The sequence below is a fragment of the Ovis canadensis genome, chromosome 4 (genome assembly GCF_042477335.2).
Source record: "Ovis canadensis isolate MfBH-ARS-UI-01 breed Bighorn chromosome 4, ARS-UI_OviCan_v2, whole genome shotgun sequence".
In the NCBI taxonomy this organism is placed as follows: domain Eukaryota; kingdom Metazoa; phylum Chordata; class Mammalia; order Artiodactyla; family Bovidae; genus Ovis; species Ovis canadensis.
Genome location: NC_091248.1, coordinates 47,332,769 through 47,345,847, shown reverse-complemented (window position 1 = coordinate 47,345,847; position 13,079 = coordinate 47,332,769). Strand labels below are relative to the sequence as shown.

The following is a 13,079-nucleotide window of genomic DNA, read 5'->3' as shown; positions in this document are numbered from 1 at the left end:
TAGTATGCATATACATATTCTTTTTCTTTTCTATTTTTTAGCTTCCCTTTTGATGTGTTTTTTTCCCCCTTGCCTATTAGCCCATCTACTTCTTTATAACCTGTAATCTCTTCTAGAACAAAATTGTCCTAGGGACTTCCCCTTTAATGCAGAAGGTGCAGGTTCGATCCCTGGTTGGGGAGCTAAGATCCCACATGCCTCCTGGCCAAAAAAAAAAAAAAAACGTAAAACAGAAGCAATACTGAACAACATCACTAAAGAATTTAACAATGGTCCATATTTTTTTTAAGTACTATTAGTTGCTTCTACTAGATTCATTCTGTTTTTATTATAGAAAGTGTAGCAAGCCCACTGGAAATAGGGCTTTGTTTCTGAAACATAAAATTGTTAGGATTTGATCATTTGGATGATCAGTAGAGGAGTGTTTATTGTTGTCTGTGCTTGAAATATTAATAATCACACAGTGTTTCCTTACAGTGTATGAAGTTGATTTTCCCCTGTAGAAAAAGCTCTTGGACGTTGGATCTTTAGGCAGGGCTCTCCCATGGCTTCCCTCCAGTTGAGAAGTCTTCTTGTTTGTCTACTTTTACATTCACCTCACCCTACTATTAAAATAGAGACTAGTTTGGAACTTGAGAAAGCAATGGCACCCCATTCCGGTACTCTTGCCTGGAAAATCCCATGGATGGAGGAGCCTGGTAGGTGACAGTCCATGGGGTCGCTAAGAATCGGACATGACTGAGCGACTTCACTTTCACTTTTCACTTTTATGCATTGGAGAAGGAAATGGCAACCCACTCCAGTGTTCTTTCCTGGAGAATCCCAGGGACGGCGGAGCCTGGTGGGCTGCCCTCTATGGGGTCGCACAGAGTGGGACACGACTGAAGCAACTTAGCAGTTGGAACTTGAGCTCCATAAGATTAGACATACCCAGCTACTTAGCCACCTTTTTTTTTTTTTCATATTTGAGACTTTATTTTTAAGAAATTCAAAACCATATATAATTAGTAAAATTACCAGCAGAGATTATTTTTCTACTGACTATTAAAGTCTTTTTTAATCTTTTTTTAAATTTACTTTTACAATACTGTATTGGTTTTGCCATACATTGACATGAATCAGCCACGGGTGTACATGAGTTCCCAATCCTGAACCCCCCTGCCATCTCCCACCCCATATGATCTCTCTGAATCATCCCCGTGCACCAGCCCCAAGCATCCTGTATCCTGTATCAAACATAGACTGGCGATTCGTTTCTTACCTGACCGTATACATGTTTCAATGCCATTCTCCCAAATCATCCAACCCTCTCTCTCTCCCACAGAGTCTAAAAGTCCGTTCTATACATCTGTGTCTCTTTTGCTGTCTTGCATACAGGGTTATCGTTACCATCTTGCTAAATTCCATATATACATGTTAGTATACTGTATTGGTGTTTTTCTTTCTGGCTTAATTCACTCGGCTTAATTCACTCTGTATAATAGGCTCCAGTTTCATCGACCTCATTAGAACTGATTCAAATGTATTTTTTTAATGGCTGAGTAATACTCCATTGTGTATATGTACCACAGCTTTCTTATCCATTCCTCTGCCGATGGACATCTAGGTTACTTCCATGTCCTGGCTATTATAAACAGTGCTGTGATGAACATTGGGGTACACGTGTCTCTTTCAATTCTGGTTTCCTTGCTGTGTATGCCCAGCAGTGGGATTGCTGGCTCATAGGCAGTTCTATTTGCAATTTTTAAGCAATCTCCACACTGTTCTCCATAGTGGCTGTACAAGTTTGCATTCCCACCAACAGTGTAAGAGGGTTCCCTTTTCTCCCCACCTCTCCAGCATTTACTGCTTGTAGACTATTGGATTGCTGCCATTCTGATTGGTGTGAAACGGTACCTCATTGTGGTTTTGATTTGCATTTCTCTGATAATGAGTGATGTTGAGCATCTTTTCATGTGTTTGTTAGCCATCCATATGTCTTCTTTGGAGAAATGTCTATTTAGTTCTTTGGCCCATTTTTTGATTGGGTCATTTATTTTTCTGGCATTGAGCTGCATAAGTTGCTTGTATATTTTTGAGATTAGTTGTTTGTCAGTTGCTTCATTTGCTATTATTTTCTGCCATTCCCAAAGCTGTCTTTTCACCTTGCTTATAGGTTCCTTTGTTGTGCAGAAGCTTTTAATTTTAATTAGATCCTATTTGTTTATTTTTGCTTTTATTTCCAGTATTTTGGGAGGTGGGTCATACAGGATCCCGCTGTGATGTATGTCGGAGAGTGTTTTGTCTATTTTCTCCTCTAGGAGTTTTATAGTTTCTGGTCTTACATTTAGATCTTTAATCCATTGAGTTTATTTTTGTGTATGGTGTTAGAAAGTGTTCTAGTTTCATTCTTTTACAAGTGGTTGACCAGTTTTCCTAGCACCACTTGTTAAAGAGATTGTGTTTAATCCATTGTATATTCTTGCCTCCTCTATCGAAGATAAGGTGTCCATAGGTGTGTGGATTTATCTCTGGGCTTTCTATTTTGTTCCATTGATCTATATTTCTGTCTTTGTGCCAGTACCATGCTGTCTTGATGACTGTGGCTTTGTAGTAGAGCCTGAAGTCAGGCAGGTTGATTCCTCCAGTTCCATTCTTCCTTCTCAAGATTGCTTTGGCTATTTGAGGCTTTTTCTATTTCCATACAAATTGTGAAATTATTTGTTCCTAGCTCTGTGAAAAATACCGCTGGTAGCTTGATAGGGATGGCATTGAATCTGTAGATTGCTTTGGGTAGTATACTCATTTTCACTATATTGATTCTTCCAATCTATGAACATGGTATATTTCTCCATCTATTAGTGTCCTCTTTTATTTCTTTCATCAGTATTTTATAATTTTCTATTATAGGTAGGTATGAAAGTGAAAGTGAAGTCGCTCAGTTGTGTCCAACTCTTTCCAACCCCATGGACTATAGCCTACCAGGCTTCTCCCTCATGGGATTCTCCAGGCATAGGTATATTCCTAAGTATTTTATTCTTTTCGTTGCAATGGTGAATGAAATTGTTTCCTTAATTTCTTTTTCTACTTTCTCATTATTAGTGTATAGGAATGCAAGGGATTTCTCTGTGTTGATTTTATATCCTGCAACTTTAATATATTCATTGATATAGCTCTAGTAATTTTCTGGTGGCGTCTTTAGGGTTTTCTATGTAGAGGATCATGTCATCTGCAAACAGTGAGCGTTTTACTACTTCTTTTCCAATTTGGATTCCTTCTATTTCTTTTTCTGCTCTGATTGCTGTGGGCAAAACTTCCAGAACTATGTTGAATAGTAGTGATGAAAGTGGGCACCCTTGTCTTGTTCCTGACTTTAGGGGAAATGCCTTCAATTTTTCACCATTGAGGATAATGTTTGCTGTGGGTTTGCCATATATAGCTTTTATTATGTTGAGGTGGGTTCCTTTTAGTCCTACTTTCTGGAGAGTTTTTATCAAATGGATATTGAATTTAGTCAAAGGCCTTCTCTGCATCTACTGAGATAATCATATGGCTTTTATTTTTCAATTTGTTAATGTGGTGAATTACATTGATTTGTGGATATTGAAGAATCCTTGCATCCCTGGGATAATGCCCGCTTGGTCATGGTGTATGATCTTTCTAATGTGTTGTTGGATTCTAATTGCTAGAATTTTGTTAAGGATTTTTGCATCTATGTTCATCAGTGATATCGGCCTGTAGTTTTCTTTTTTTGTGACATCTTTGTCAGGTTTTGGTATTAGGGTGATGGTGGCCTCATAGAATGAGTTTGGAAGTTTCCCTTCCTCTGCAATTTTCTGGAAGAGTTTGAGTAGAATAGGTGTTAGCTCTTCTCTAAATTTTTGGTAGAATTCAGCTGTGAAGCCGTCTGGACCTGGGCTTTTGTTTGCTGGAAGATTTCTGATTACAGTTTCAATTTCCGTGCTTGTGATGGGTCTGTTAAGATTTTCTATTTCTTCCTGGTTCAGTTTTGGAAAATTGTACTTTTCTAAGAATTTGTCCATTTCTTCTATGTTGTCCATTCTATTGGCACATAATTACTGATAATAGTCTCTTATGATCCTTTGTATTTCTGTGTTGTCTATTGTGATCTATTTTCATTTCTAATTTTATTGATTTTTCTCCCTTTGTTTCCTGATGAGTCTGGCTAATGGTTTGTCAATTTTATTTATCCTTTCAAAGAACCAGCTTTTGGCTTTGTTGATTTTTGCTATGGTCTCTTTTGTTTCTTTTGCATGTATTTCTGCCCTAATTGTTAAGATTTCTTTCCTTCTACTAACTCTGGGGTTCTCCATTTCTTCCTTTTCTAGTTGCTTTAGGTGTAGAGTTAGGTTATTTATTTGAGTTTTTTCTTGTTTCTTGAGGTATGCCTATATTGGTATGAACTTTCCTCTAAGCACTGCTTTTATAGTGTCCCACAGGTTTTAGGGTTCACCTCCTTTCTTTACTAGTTGTTTCCAAAATTGAAAACATTTAAGCAAGGAGTATAAGTTGTCAACCTGCAGTGTAAATATTTTGTCACTGACTGTTTTTAGAGGGTTAAATTTCAGTCATAAATACTTTGTTCTTGGTTTTAAAATGTATCCTTTCCGTTTGGTTGCTCTAATCACTGTAGTTTTACTTACGCTATTTATATAGATAGTTTAGCTTCTTAAATAACAAGGCCTCATTTATCTTCATAGAGAATCTGATATTATATGGAAGAAATTTTGAGATAATGAGCCCCTCTTCATTAAGTTGCAGATTCTACAGAGCTGTTACTGAGTGACCCCTTTCCCTAATTTTCCCTTTTTCCCTAGGCATACGTACTAAAATGTACTTTAATCCTAATGACTCAGAGTTATCATCACTGTACACACTGATTACTGTAGTTTCATAACGCAGCTCTCAGAAGCTAGTGAGACACTTACAAGTGTTGGCCTATCATGCACTGGGTTGGGCAAGACTGAAATCTTCAGCTGTCACAGTGCTGAAGTGGTAGGATGGTAGTGGTAGGATGCCCACCTTTTAGCAGATTTTTTTTCACCTTTAGTGTCTATAGTCTGGGGGCTAAGCCAGCTGCTTAGAATCATTGTGTACAACGAAGGAGAGCAAACTTGGTGTATGTACAGCACATTCATGAGGTTTATGTTTGAATCTGAGTAACATCTATTTTTGCTGTTTTCAAAAGATGTATAAATCTGTTTCTTTACTGTGTTCCAGACACTTAAGCAGTTGCAAATAAGCGAGATTTTACTGTTAGCTACAGGAAAACTCTTCCCTTCAGAGGAGACAGGACTGATTTATTTCAAGACTAGCACATCTATTCAGAAAGATTCTTCTAAGGTAGAACCTCCATAGGGAGAATGAGCTATTTTCCTTAAAGCTTCTCTTTGGGGAAAAAAAGTTTTTTTAATGTATGCACTAAAAGTACAATGAAAAATGGTTATCATGGCTTCACTTGGAGAACCCCATGAAAATTCCTACATATCTTTAAAATTTTTCATTATGAAAGATTTTTAAGATATGGAAAAAAGTATAAAGGATACACACCACCAAGCTTAAACATCAGTTCAGGAGAGGCTTTCTGTATATTCCTCCTTGATTACATCTGGTTCTATGTACCTTAAAAGTGCCTTTAAAATTTCTTTTTAATGAATCCAACTATTAAAAATAAGATTTAAAATAGTTCTTTATGTAAACAGATCTGTTCTTATAATGAACTGATATATCCCAAAGCCCATTAACACTCTTTGATGTGTATTTATCTATATTAGAAATTAAGTGGTAATTTATAATAGCATCGTTTCTTTAACATTTAGTTTCTATGCCTTTGCAAATGTCAACCTGGAGTATAATGAAGAACACTGTTGCTCAGAACGGATTTTCTGGATTTATTACAGGTAAAAATATTTCCTTTACCAAACTGTTGACTAAAATGTTTACTTTTCCTTTTAAATTAATTGCCTTTCAGCAGAAAATTTTTGAAAATATTCTTCATTTACTATTTCCTCCTAAATATCTTTGCTGTAAGTTTAAAAATTTTAAATACCAGTTGCTTTTGAAGTAATTTGGAATTAAAGTGAACAGTGAACAGTTCGGCTTGTTCTTTGACACCAGTTATGGGACAGTGTTTTATCCACTCCAGTATTCTTGCCTGGAGAATCCCATGGACAGAGAAGCCTAGTAGGTTACAGGCCACAGGGTCGCAAAGAGTCGGATACAACTGAGCGACTTCATCTCACCTCACCTTACTTAATTTGATAACTGTCAGAATGAAATCAAATAAATTAACATTTTAAAATGTAAGGTAAAATTTTTCTGTTTCCTTTTTTAGGACTGTTTTCCTCATTTAATTAAAATTGCTCCTGCTTGTGCTGTTATGATCAGTACATATGAATTTGGGAAGTCTTTCTTCCAGAAACAAAATGCTCAAAGACAGCAATACTAGAGATGCTGTTTCAACCTGAAATAACAACCATACCAAATAATAAGAGGAGACTGTTAGGCAAGAGCTTTTTTCACCTTTTTTGCTATTATCTTACAGTGGTTTTCTATCATTCTAACTTCAAATTTTTATCCTACTTTTTGAGAATTTGCTCAGTGGTTATGATTTCTGAATACCTTTTTCATTCTTATAAAGAACAGAAAAATTATTCTACACTGAAAGCAATAATCTCAGAGTTTGGTACAGATTTCTGTGTAACTTCATCCTGTTGGGAGTGTCAGAGATGTCGAACATTTTTGCAATTGTGTGCTGAATGATGTACAGAGTCTAAAAGAATTCCCAAGTCTTTTTATACACATTTAAATCATGGACGTAGATACTTAAGTGTTTCAACAAAGTACATAACAGAAAGCAATCTTTAAATATTATTATTCACATCATTTACCAAATATTGCCTATCAGTTATTTTAATTCACATATATTTGGTTTTTTTTTTTTTTTCTTTCCCACCCTGTTACTGTTTTAAGGCCTCGTGTATATTAAGATTTCTCTAATCCGAGGTATGGCTATCTTACGTTCATGAACCAAAAATATAACTTGTGTGATATTGATACTATTTTTGATGTCTAAAGACCCCCATATTATCTACTATTTCTGTGACAGAGAGCGTTCACTGTCTTAAATGTTCACTTCAGTCAAACTTGGGTGTGCAGTGGAAAAGCACGTTGTATTCAGGCCAGCGAGAAAGCCGTTTCAGCACAAGAAAGGCCTCTGGTTTCAGCTGTCTTGTCATCAGGCATTACCATCTGTGAAGTTCTCTAGGTCACGTCTCTTCGCTTGTTCTAACACCACTGAGACAGAGTATGTTCAAGATGTCCCTTGACTTTACACATCTCACACGAGTGTGCTAGACCAAGAACTAGCTTTTGGTCACTGGAGGCTAATGCCTAAGAAGTTTAGTTTATGAATGTAAGAATGAAAAAGAATATGATTTCAAGACAATATTTTTAGATATTTTTGTTTTCCTCAGTATCTGTATACTCTAAGAAAAAGCACTTTATTGCAGTCTATCTGTATTTTATGAAAACGTGCAACATTTTTTCCCTAAAATAGAGTAATATATATTTAAGTGACATATCTCTAGTGTTGGTACGAATTAATGTATTTTCCAATATAGTAGAAAACTATTTATGTTTCACCAGAAATAAACTATATAGGGTTTCTATTTAAGTTTTTTGTGTTTGTTTTATCCTGTGTTGATTTACCTTAAGTTTGCAACATATATATCTATAAAAATATAAATATTTATATTTTCATTGAAATATTTTATGCTTTCTTAAAGCTACCACTGTGCTTCTAGCTAAATACTTTCATATAAAATTATGTTAATGCTATACTATCAACATATATATAAAACACAATGGAAGTTTATCTTGAACACTGAATTTAACAGTATTAAATTTAAATTTACCTTTGCTCTGCTGTGCTTCTTTTGGGTAACTAGTAGAAAAGGGCAGAAAAATTTAGGTTTTGAACAATAGTCTCAAAAAACAGTTATGTATTTCAAGTTAATGTCACTTATAAACAAACAGAAGGGAAACTTTCATCCTCTCCTTCCCCACTACTGACTGCATTGTGGAAAATTATTATAACTAAAAGAACTTAAACCTAACTCCCTGTAGTTTTTATAACATACATTACATGCAATGTATCTGAAAGAAAAGAAGTCTGAATTTAGGCTTTGTCTATGCTTAAGTGGTAAAAAGCATTACTAGTAGGAACCAAAAAAGGTTTGGCTAAAAATTGTATTCTTGGTAATGTTTCTAAATGCATATGTTAATGTTAAAATTTCTAACATACACATTTAATTTCTTATGTGTGTAAGTTTTTTAAGAAAAATGTCTTATTCAAGTATTACATGTTTGCTGCCTTTCATATAATTCCATATTACTTTTTTAAAATAAAGTTATTTCTAGGAAAACTATTATGTTTATTTAGCCACATTTGACTCCTTTAATTCTAGCCTCTTTTTTTCCCCTGGGGCACAAATTCCAGGGATACGGGAAAGTTTGGTGTATTACTTTTTAACATGTATACTATCATGTAAGAATTGAATCGCCAGTCTATGCCCGACGCAGGATACAGCATGCTTGGGGCTGGTGCACAGTGATGACCCAGAGAGATGTTATGGGGAGGGAGGTGGTGGGGGGTTCATGTTTGGGAATGCATGTACACCCATGGTGGATTCATGTCAATGTATGGCAAAACCAATACAGTATTGTAAAGTAAAATAAAGTAAAAATAAAAATTTTAAAAAAAGTAAATGACTGCTGTTATGTTTTAATCCATCACTCCACACTTACTGAGATGAGTGCTTTTACGTGGTAGGCAGTATAAAAAGCACTGGAGGTAAGATACTGCAGCTACTCTTATTGGTCTTAAGGTTTCAGCTGTGATTGTTAGGAATAAACAAAAGTAATGGAAAAGCTGAAGAATTCTCCCCTGGCCTGGGAAGCAGAGGCTGGTCAGGAAATGGTTCTTAGGACAGGCAGTCCAAGGCAACATACCTGGAGGCTGGGAGTCTTCAATCAGGCAGTGGTACTTAGCACCAGTGGCTTGAGCAGAGTGTACATGCCCCGTGGTAGATCAGATGGGAAAAGGAGTCCAGGGGGCCTGGTCTGCCAAGAAGGAACAAGAAGGCAAGAGAAAACCAAGGAAGTATTTTGAGCCCAGCTCTGAAAAGTTACAGAGCTGTGTTTTGTTTTTCTCTCAAGACCTATTTTTTTTTTAACTGAAAGAAAATAGGATAGCATAGGTTAGCCTAGAATAAAACAGAAAACACCAGAATGTGTCACATATTAAGACCAAGTGTTGTAAAGTGAAGCTGGTTTTAGAAAAATGACTCAGGATGAAAAATGGGACTTATGATCAGGTGACCTATTTAAAAACAAGTTTTGGTTTATACTAAAGTATGTTTTTAAAAGGTACCACCATGGCATTGGTATAATTTTATCTTCCCCCTCCTATCTGTGGGGAAAAAAAGCTAAAGCAAAATAGAAGTTGCTTTGCTTACTAAAGAGCAAAGTGGACTAGGTCAAAGAAATTAAGGGCCCTGATGTTCAAAGCAGTCATGTGACATTTCCAGAGTAATCCAGTGGATGAGTTTATCAAAACCAGAAACTAACCAACAATGGGAAACTTAACAAAGAATTTACATAAGTTGTAAATTTGAGAAACATTTTTAACCACTTGAAAACTTGTATGTACATCTAATAAAGAGGGTTTAAAACCAACTTAGTCTCCTTGGATGTTTAAGGTTCCTGTCAGTCACCTTTAATGGTAGTTTGCATTTGGTACTTACCGTTTCAGAACTTGTAGTTTTATTTAATGTTGACTTTATCCTGATGCCACCACATAGGTGCTGAGAGGATGGTGGTGGGTCCATTTTACACGTCAGAAAACAAACAGGGTTGTTACATAAATCTCAGCTCAGCCAAAACCACTACTGTCCTGTACCACTTGAGTGAATGTTGTCAACTTTAAAGCATATTATGTCATTTGTTAGAAAATAAAAATTTGAAACAAAATGAAGGTTTCTCCAAAAGCATTTTCATATTAGTATTTGAGGTGTTAATATACACTTACCATATTTGTTGAAACAAAAATTCAGTGTATACCTTGAATCGATAACATTTTGTCAAAGAAAAAATAAGACTACTACTGCATGGTACAAAATGTTTAATATACATGCAACAAGTATCGTACATCAAGGCAACAAAATACGCATGGAAATAGGAGCATATAGTTCAGCATTCTATTTAGGGCAGAGTGTGTGAACAATGAACACTACTGAAGATAGAGACATACCTCATGCAAACATTAACAGACTGCCTTTATAACTAGCGTGGAATGAACCGTGTAGAAACCTGAAGTCACATCAGCAGCTCAGTTTTACACCAAGAGCTCCAAGAAAGGAGGAAGAGGCGCTGTCCTCAGAGGCCGTGTTTCAGCATGCGCTCAGCAGCGTGTGAAGATGCACAAGATCCGGTACACGTGAGAACAAATCTGAAAATTTTCATCAATTATGGAATCCTGTATTTCCTTTCTGTATTATAAAAATGTATGGAAAATGTAACAATGATTTTCTTTAATTATTGAAGGATAATGTCATTTGAGAGTGGACCATGAATGAAAGCATTTAAAGTCTGACTGTTAGGAAAGCAGCAGCAACAGTGCCTAAGGCTAGCCTAAAATTTTCCAAGTTCCTCCCACCCTTAATTGTCTCTCATTCGCTCCTCCAAGGTTTCCAGTAACCTTGTTTTAACCTTCCTTGCATTCCCCATGCTGAATTACAAATTGCTGTAGATACATCATTCACAATAAGGTATACAGAATTAAGACTAGATTGATGGTACCATTTCTCAAGAATATTTGCATTACTACAAGTACCAAAGACTTAAGCTAAAGGAAGAAAGCTCTGAGTATGTTCTGATACATCTAAATAATTTAAGGGCTTCCAGGTCTTCTTTATCCCTGAAATGACATTGTTTGAACTGTCTTAACATATGACTAGCCTTGTTACTGTTTATTATCTTAAATTCCGAATAATGAGAGTCAAGTATTGCAGAGAACCACCACACTCCCACATTTCGAATACAAAGAATGACTGTGGTAAGTGCTGCTTTTCTCTCAATATTTTAGGAGGAATGTTCTTTCAATAGTCAAAGTTGCTAAGTTTGAATGTCATGTTTTATTAACAAATAAAAAACAGCATACAAAGCCCCAGATTAAGTATTGTAGTAGCCTCTTCATGTAAACAATGTATAAAAGATCTTTGGCACAATTGACCATGTTTTCCTCATATTACTTACTCTAGAAAATATACTTCATACATTTCCTCTTTCAATATGGTGGAATTTGGGGGGACCAAATGTACAATTGTTTCAAAATTTGCAAAAATTTAAAAGACATCTCAGAGCTTTTTAAGAAAACTAATTTTTAACTAGTAATTTTTAAGGTCAGTTTTAAAATGAGATTATGGCATGATTAATGACAGAAGCTGTTAAAGCACGTGAGACACACTTCATTCTTGCACACGAGAGAAACAGCACTGGATGTCAGGCATGCTGTTAAGTGTGGTGATTAGCCTGCTGATCCTTATCTTAAAGCTTCTCAAATCCTTAAATGAACTTGATATCTTTCCTGATAAAACTGTTTTCAACATCTGTTCTACATTTTTCAGTTTTTCCAATTTATGGGACATAAATGTGATCAATTTTAAAATTGGTAAACTTTAAAGGAAATTTTAGAAAACAAAGTGTTATTCATTTTACCTAAATGGGCTAAAATACTGTAAAATACTTTCCTTGTGCCCCAACAAATTTAGTAACTGCCTAAATGCACGTCCTACAAAATTTATAAAATGCTGAATGGAATGTTAGGTTGATGCTAAATGGTAACTGTTACAGACAAACTGAATAAATTGCTATGAAACTGCAGCTGAGAACCTTTCTCCTCACTTCAAAGACAAGGCATTTAAACATCAGGACCTGGGAAGGAGTTCATGAAATATGAAATAAGTCATTTTTAGAAAATGTAATCATTGAATAAGAGAGCAAAAGAAAATACTTAAATATCTAGAATAAAACCTTGAACTCAGTCTCTGGCAACTATGATACATTTAAATATATGAAAATCAGCTGAATAATAAATATGTACAATTTGCAATGGATTATTAGAGGATATCTGAAAGTTTTTTAAGCCTATTTTTAAACTTCAGTGACAAATATAATCATTTTTAAATGAAAAATGGCAGCATTTTTTTTTTCACCCAGAAGTTTACATGGAGTGGACTGAATTCTCTAATATAAGCAACAGAATTCCAGACATGTCCCAGAACAATATAAAATTCCAAAGATTTTCCCAGCAGTCAAACTTACGTATGTGGAATATTTGCAACATAAAAACTTCTGGCTTTTACATACAATTTTTCAGGATGGAGTCAGACCTGGACTTGTCATCTCTGTTGTAGGACTTGCAAGGTAGTCATTCGATTTTAGGCTTGTTAGAGATTTGTAACTTGCCACTGATGTTAGAGACCCACAGAGGCCAAGTAACGAGGGAGTATCTTCTTTACCTGAAAATTAGGATAAGATAACAAATATTTAATTGCTCTTAAAGCTTGATACTAGTAAGATCCTAAAACCATTAAACTTTACATACTGTATAAAACAGTGCAAACATACTGTAAAATCAAACATCTGTATGTTGACTTTTGATTTTCCAGTAGTTTCAATACTACCCCTTGTAGAAACATCACAGTGGGATTATTTGTGCTGCTTTTAAAGTTCTAGATATGGAAGCTTGAGATATTCTGGAATAAATATGGAATTTACCTTTTTGGGGGAGAATATGGTCATATCCAATTAGTAAAGAATAACAAAAAACTACAGCAACAACACAAGTGCCCAGGCGACAGAAACACCAGGAAATCCGCATGTGGGTAAAGGCGAAGCGATGCAGGAGCAGCAGAACTGCTGCAGTTCAGTTGGAGGCTTGACCTACGGAACCTCTGTCCACTGACTGAATAAACATTCAGCATCTACTCTGCACCAGGAATACGGTTACCCGCTAG

The 13,079-nt window shown here is 35.6% G+C and overlaps 2 protein-coding genes across 6 annotated transcripts in view; one reads left to right on the top strand and one right to left on the bottom strand.

Moving 5' to 3' along the window:
* Positions 1-6,818, top strand: part of LOC138439222 (phosphatidylcholine translocator ABCB4-like) — a 134,311-nt gene extending 127,493 nt beyond the window's left edge. The window contains exons 15-16 of the mRNA XM_070292380.1: positions 5,820-5,900; positions 6,335-6,818. The gene's annotated coding sequence lies outside the window, so the exon portion shown is untranslated. The remainder of the gene's footprint in view (positions 1-5,819; positions 5,901-6,334) is intronic.
* Positions 6,819-10,166: 3,348 nt separating this feature from the next.
* RUNDC3B (RUN domain containing 3B) overlaps positions 10,167-13,079 on the bottom strand; it is a 173,122-nt gene continuing 170,209 nt past the window's right edge. For all 5 annotated transcript variants that reach the window (XM_069587703.1, XM_069587705.1, XM_069587704.1 and 2 more), the window contains one exon: positions 10,167-12,581. In XM_069587703.1, coding sequence (XP_069443804.1) covers positions 12,436-12,581 — 146 coding nt within the window. In that variant the 3' untranslated portion in view covers positions 10,167-12,435. The remainder of the gene's footprint in view (positions 12,582-13,079) is intronic.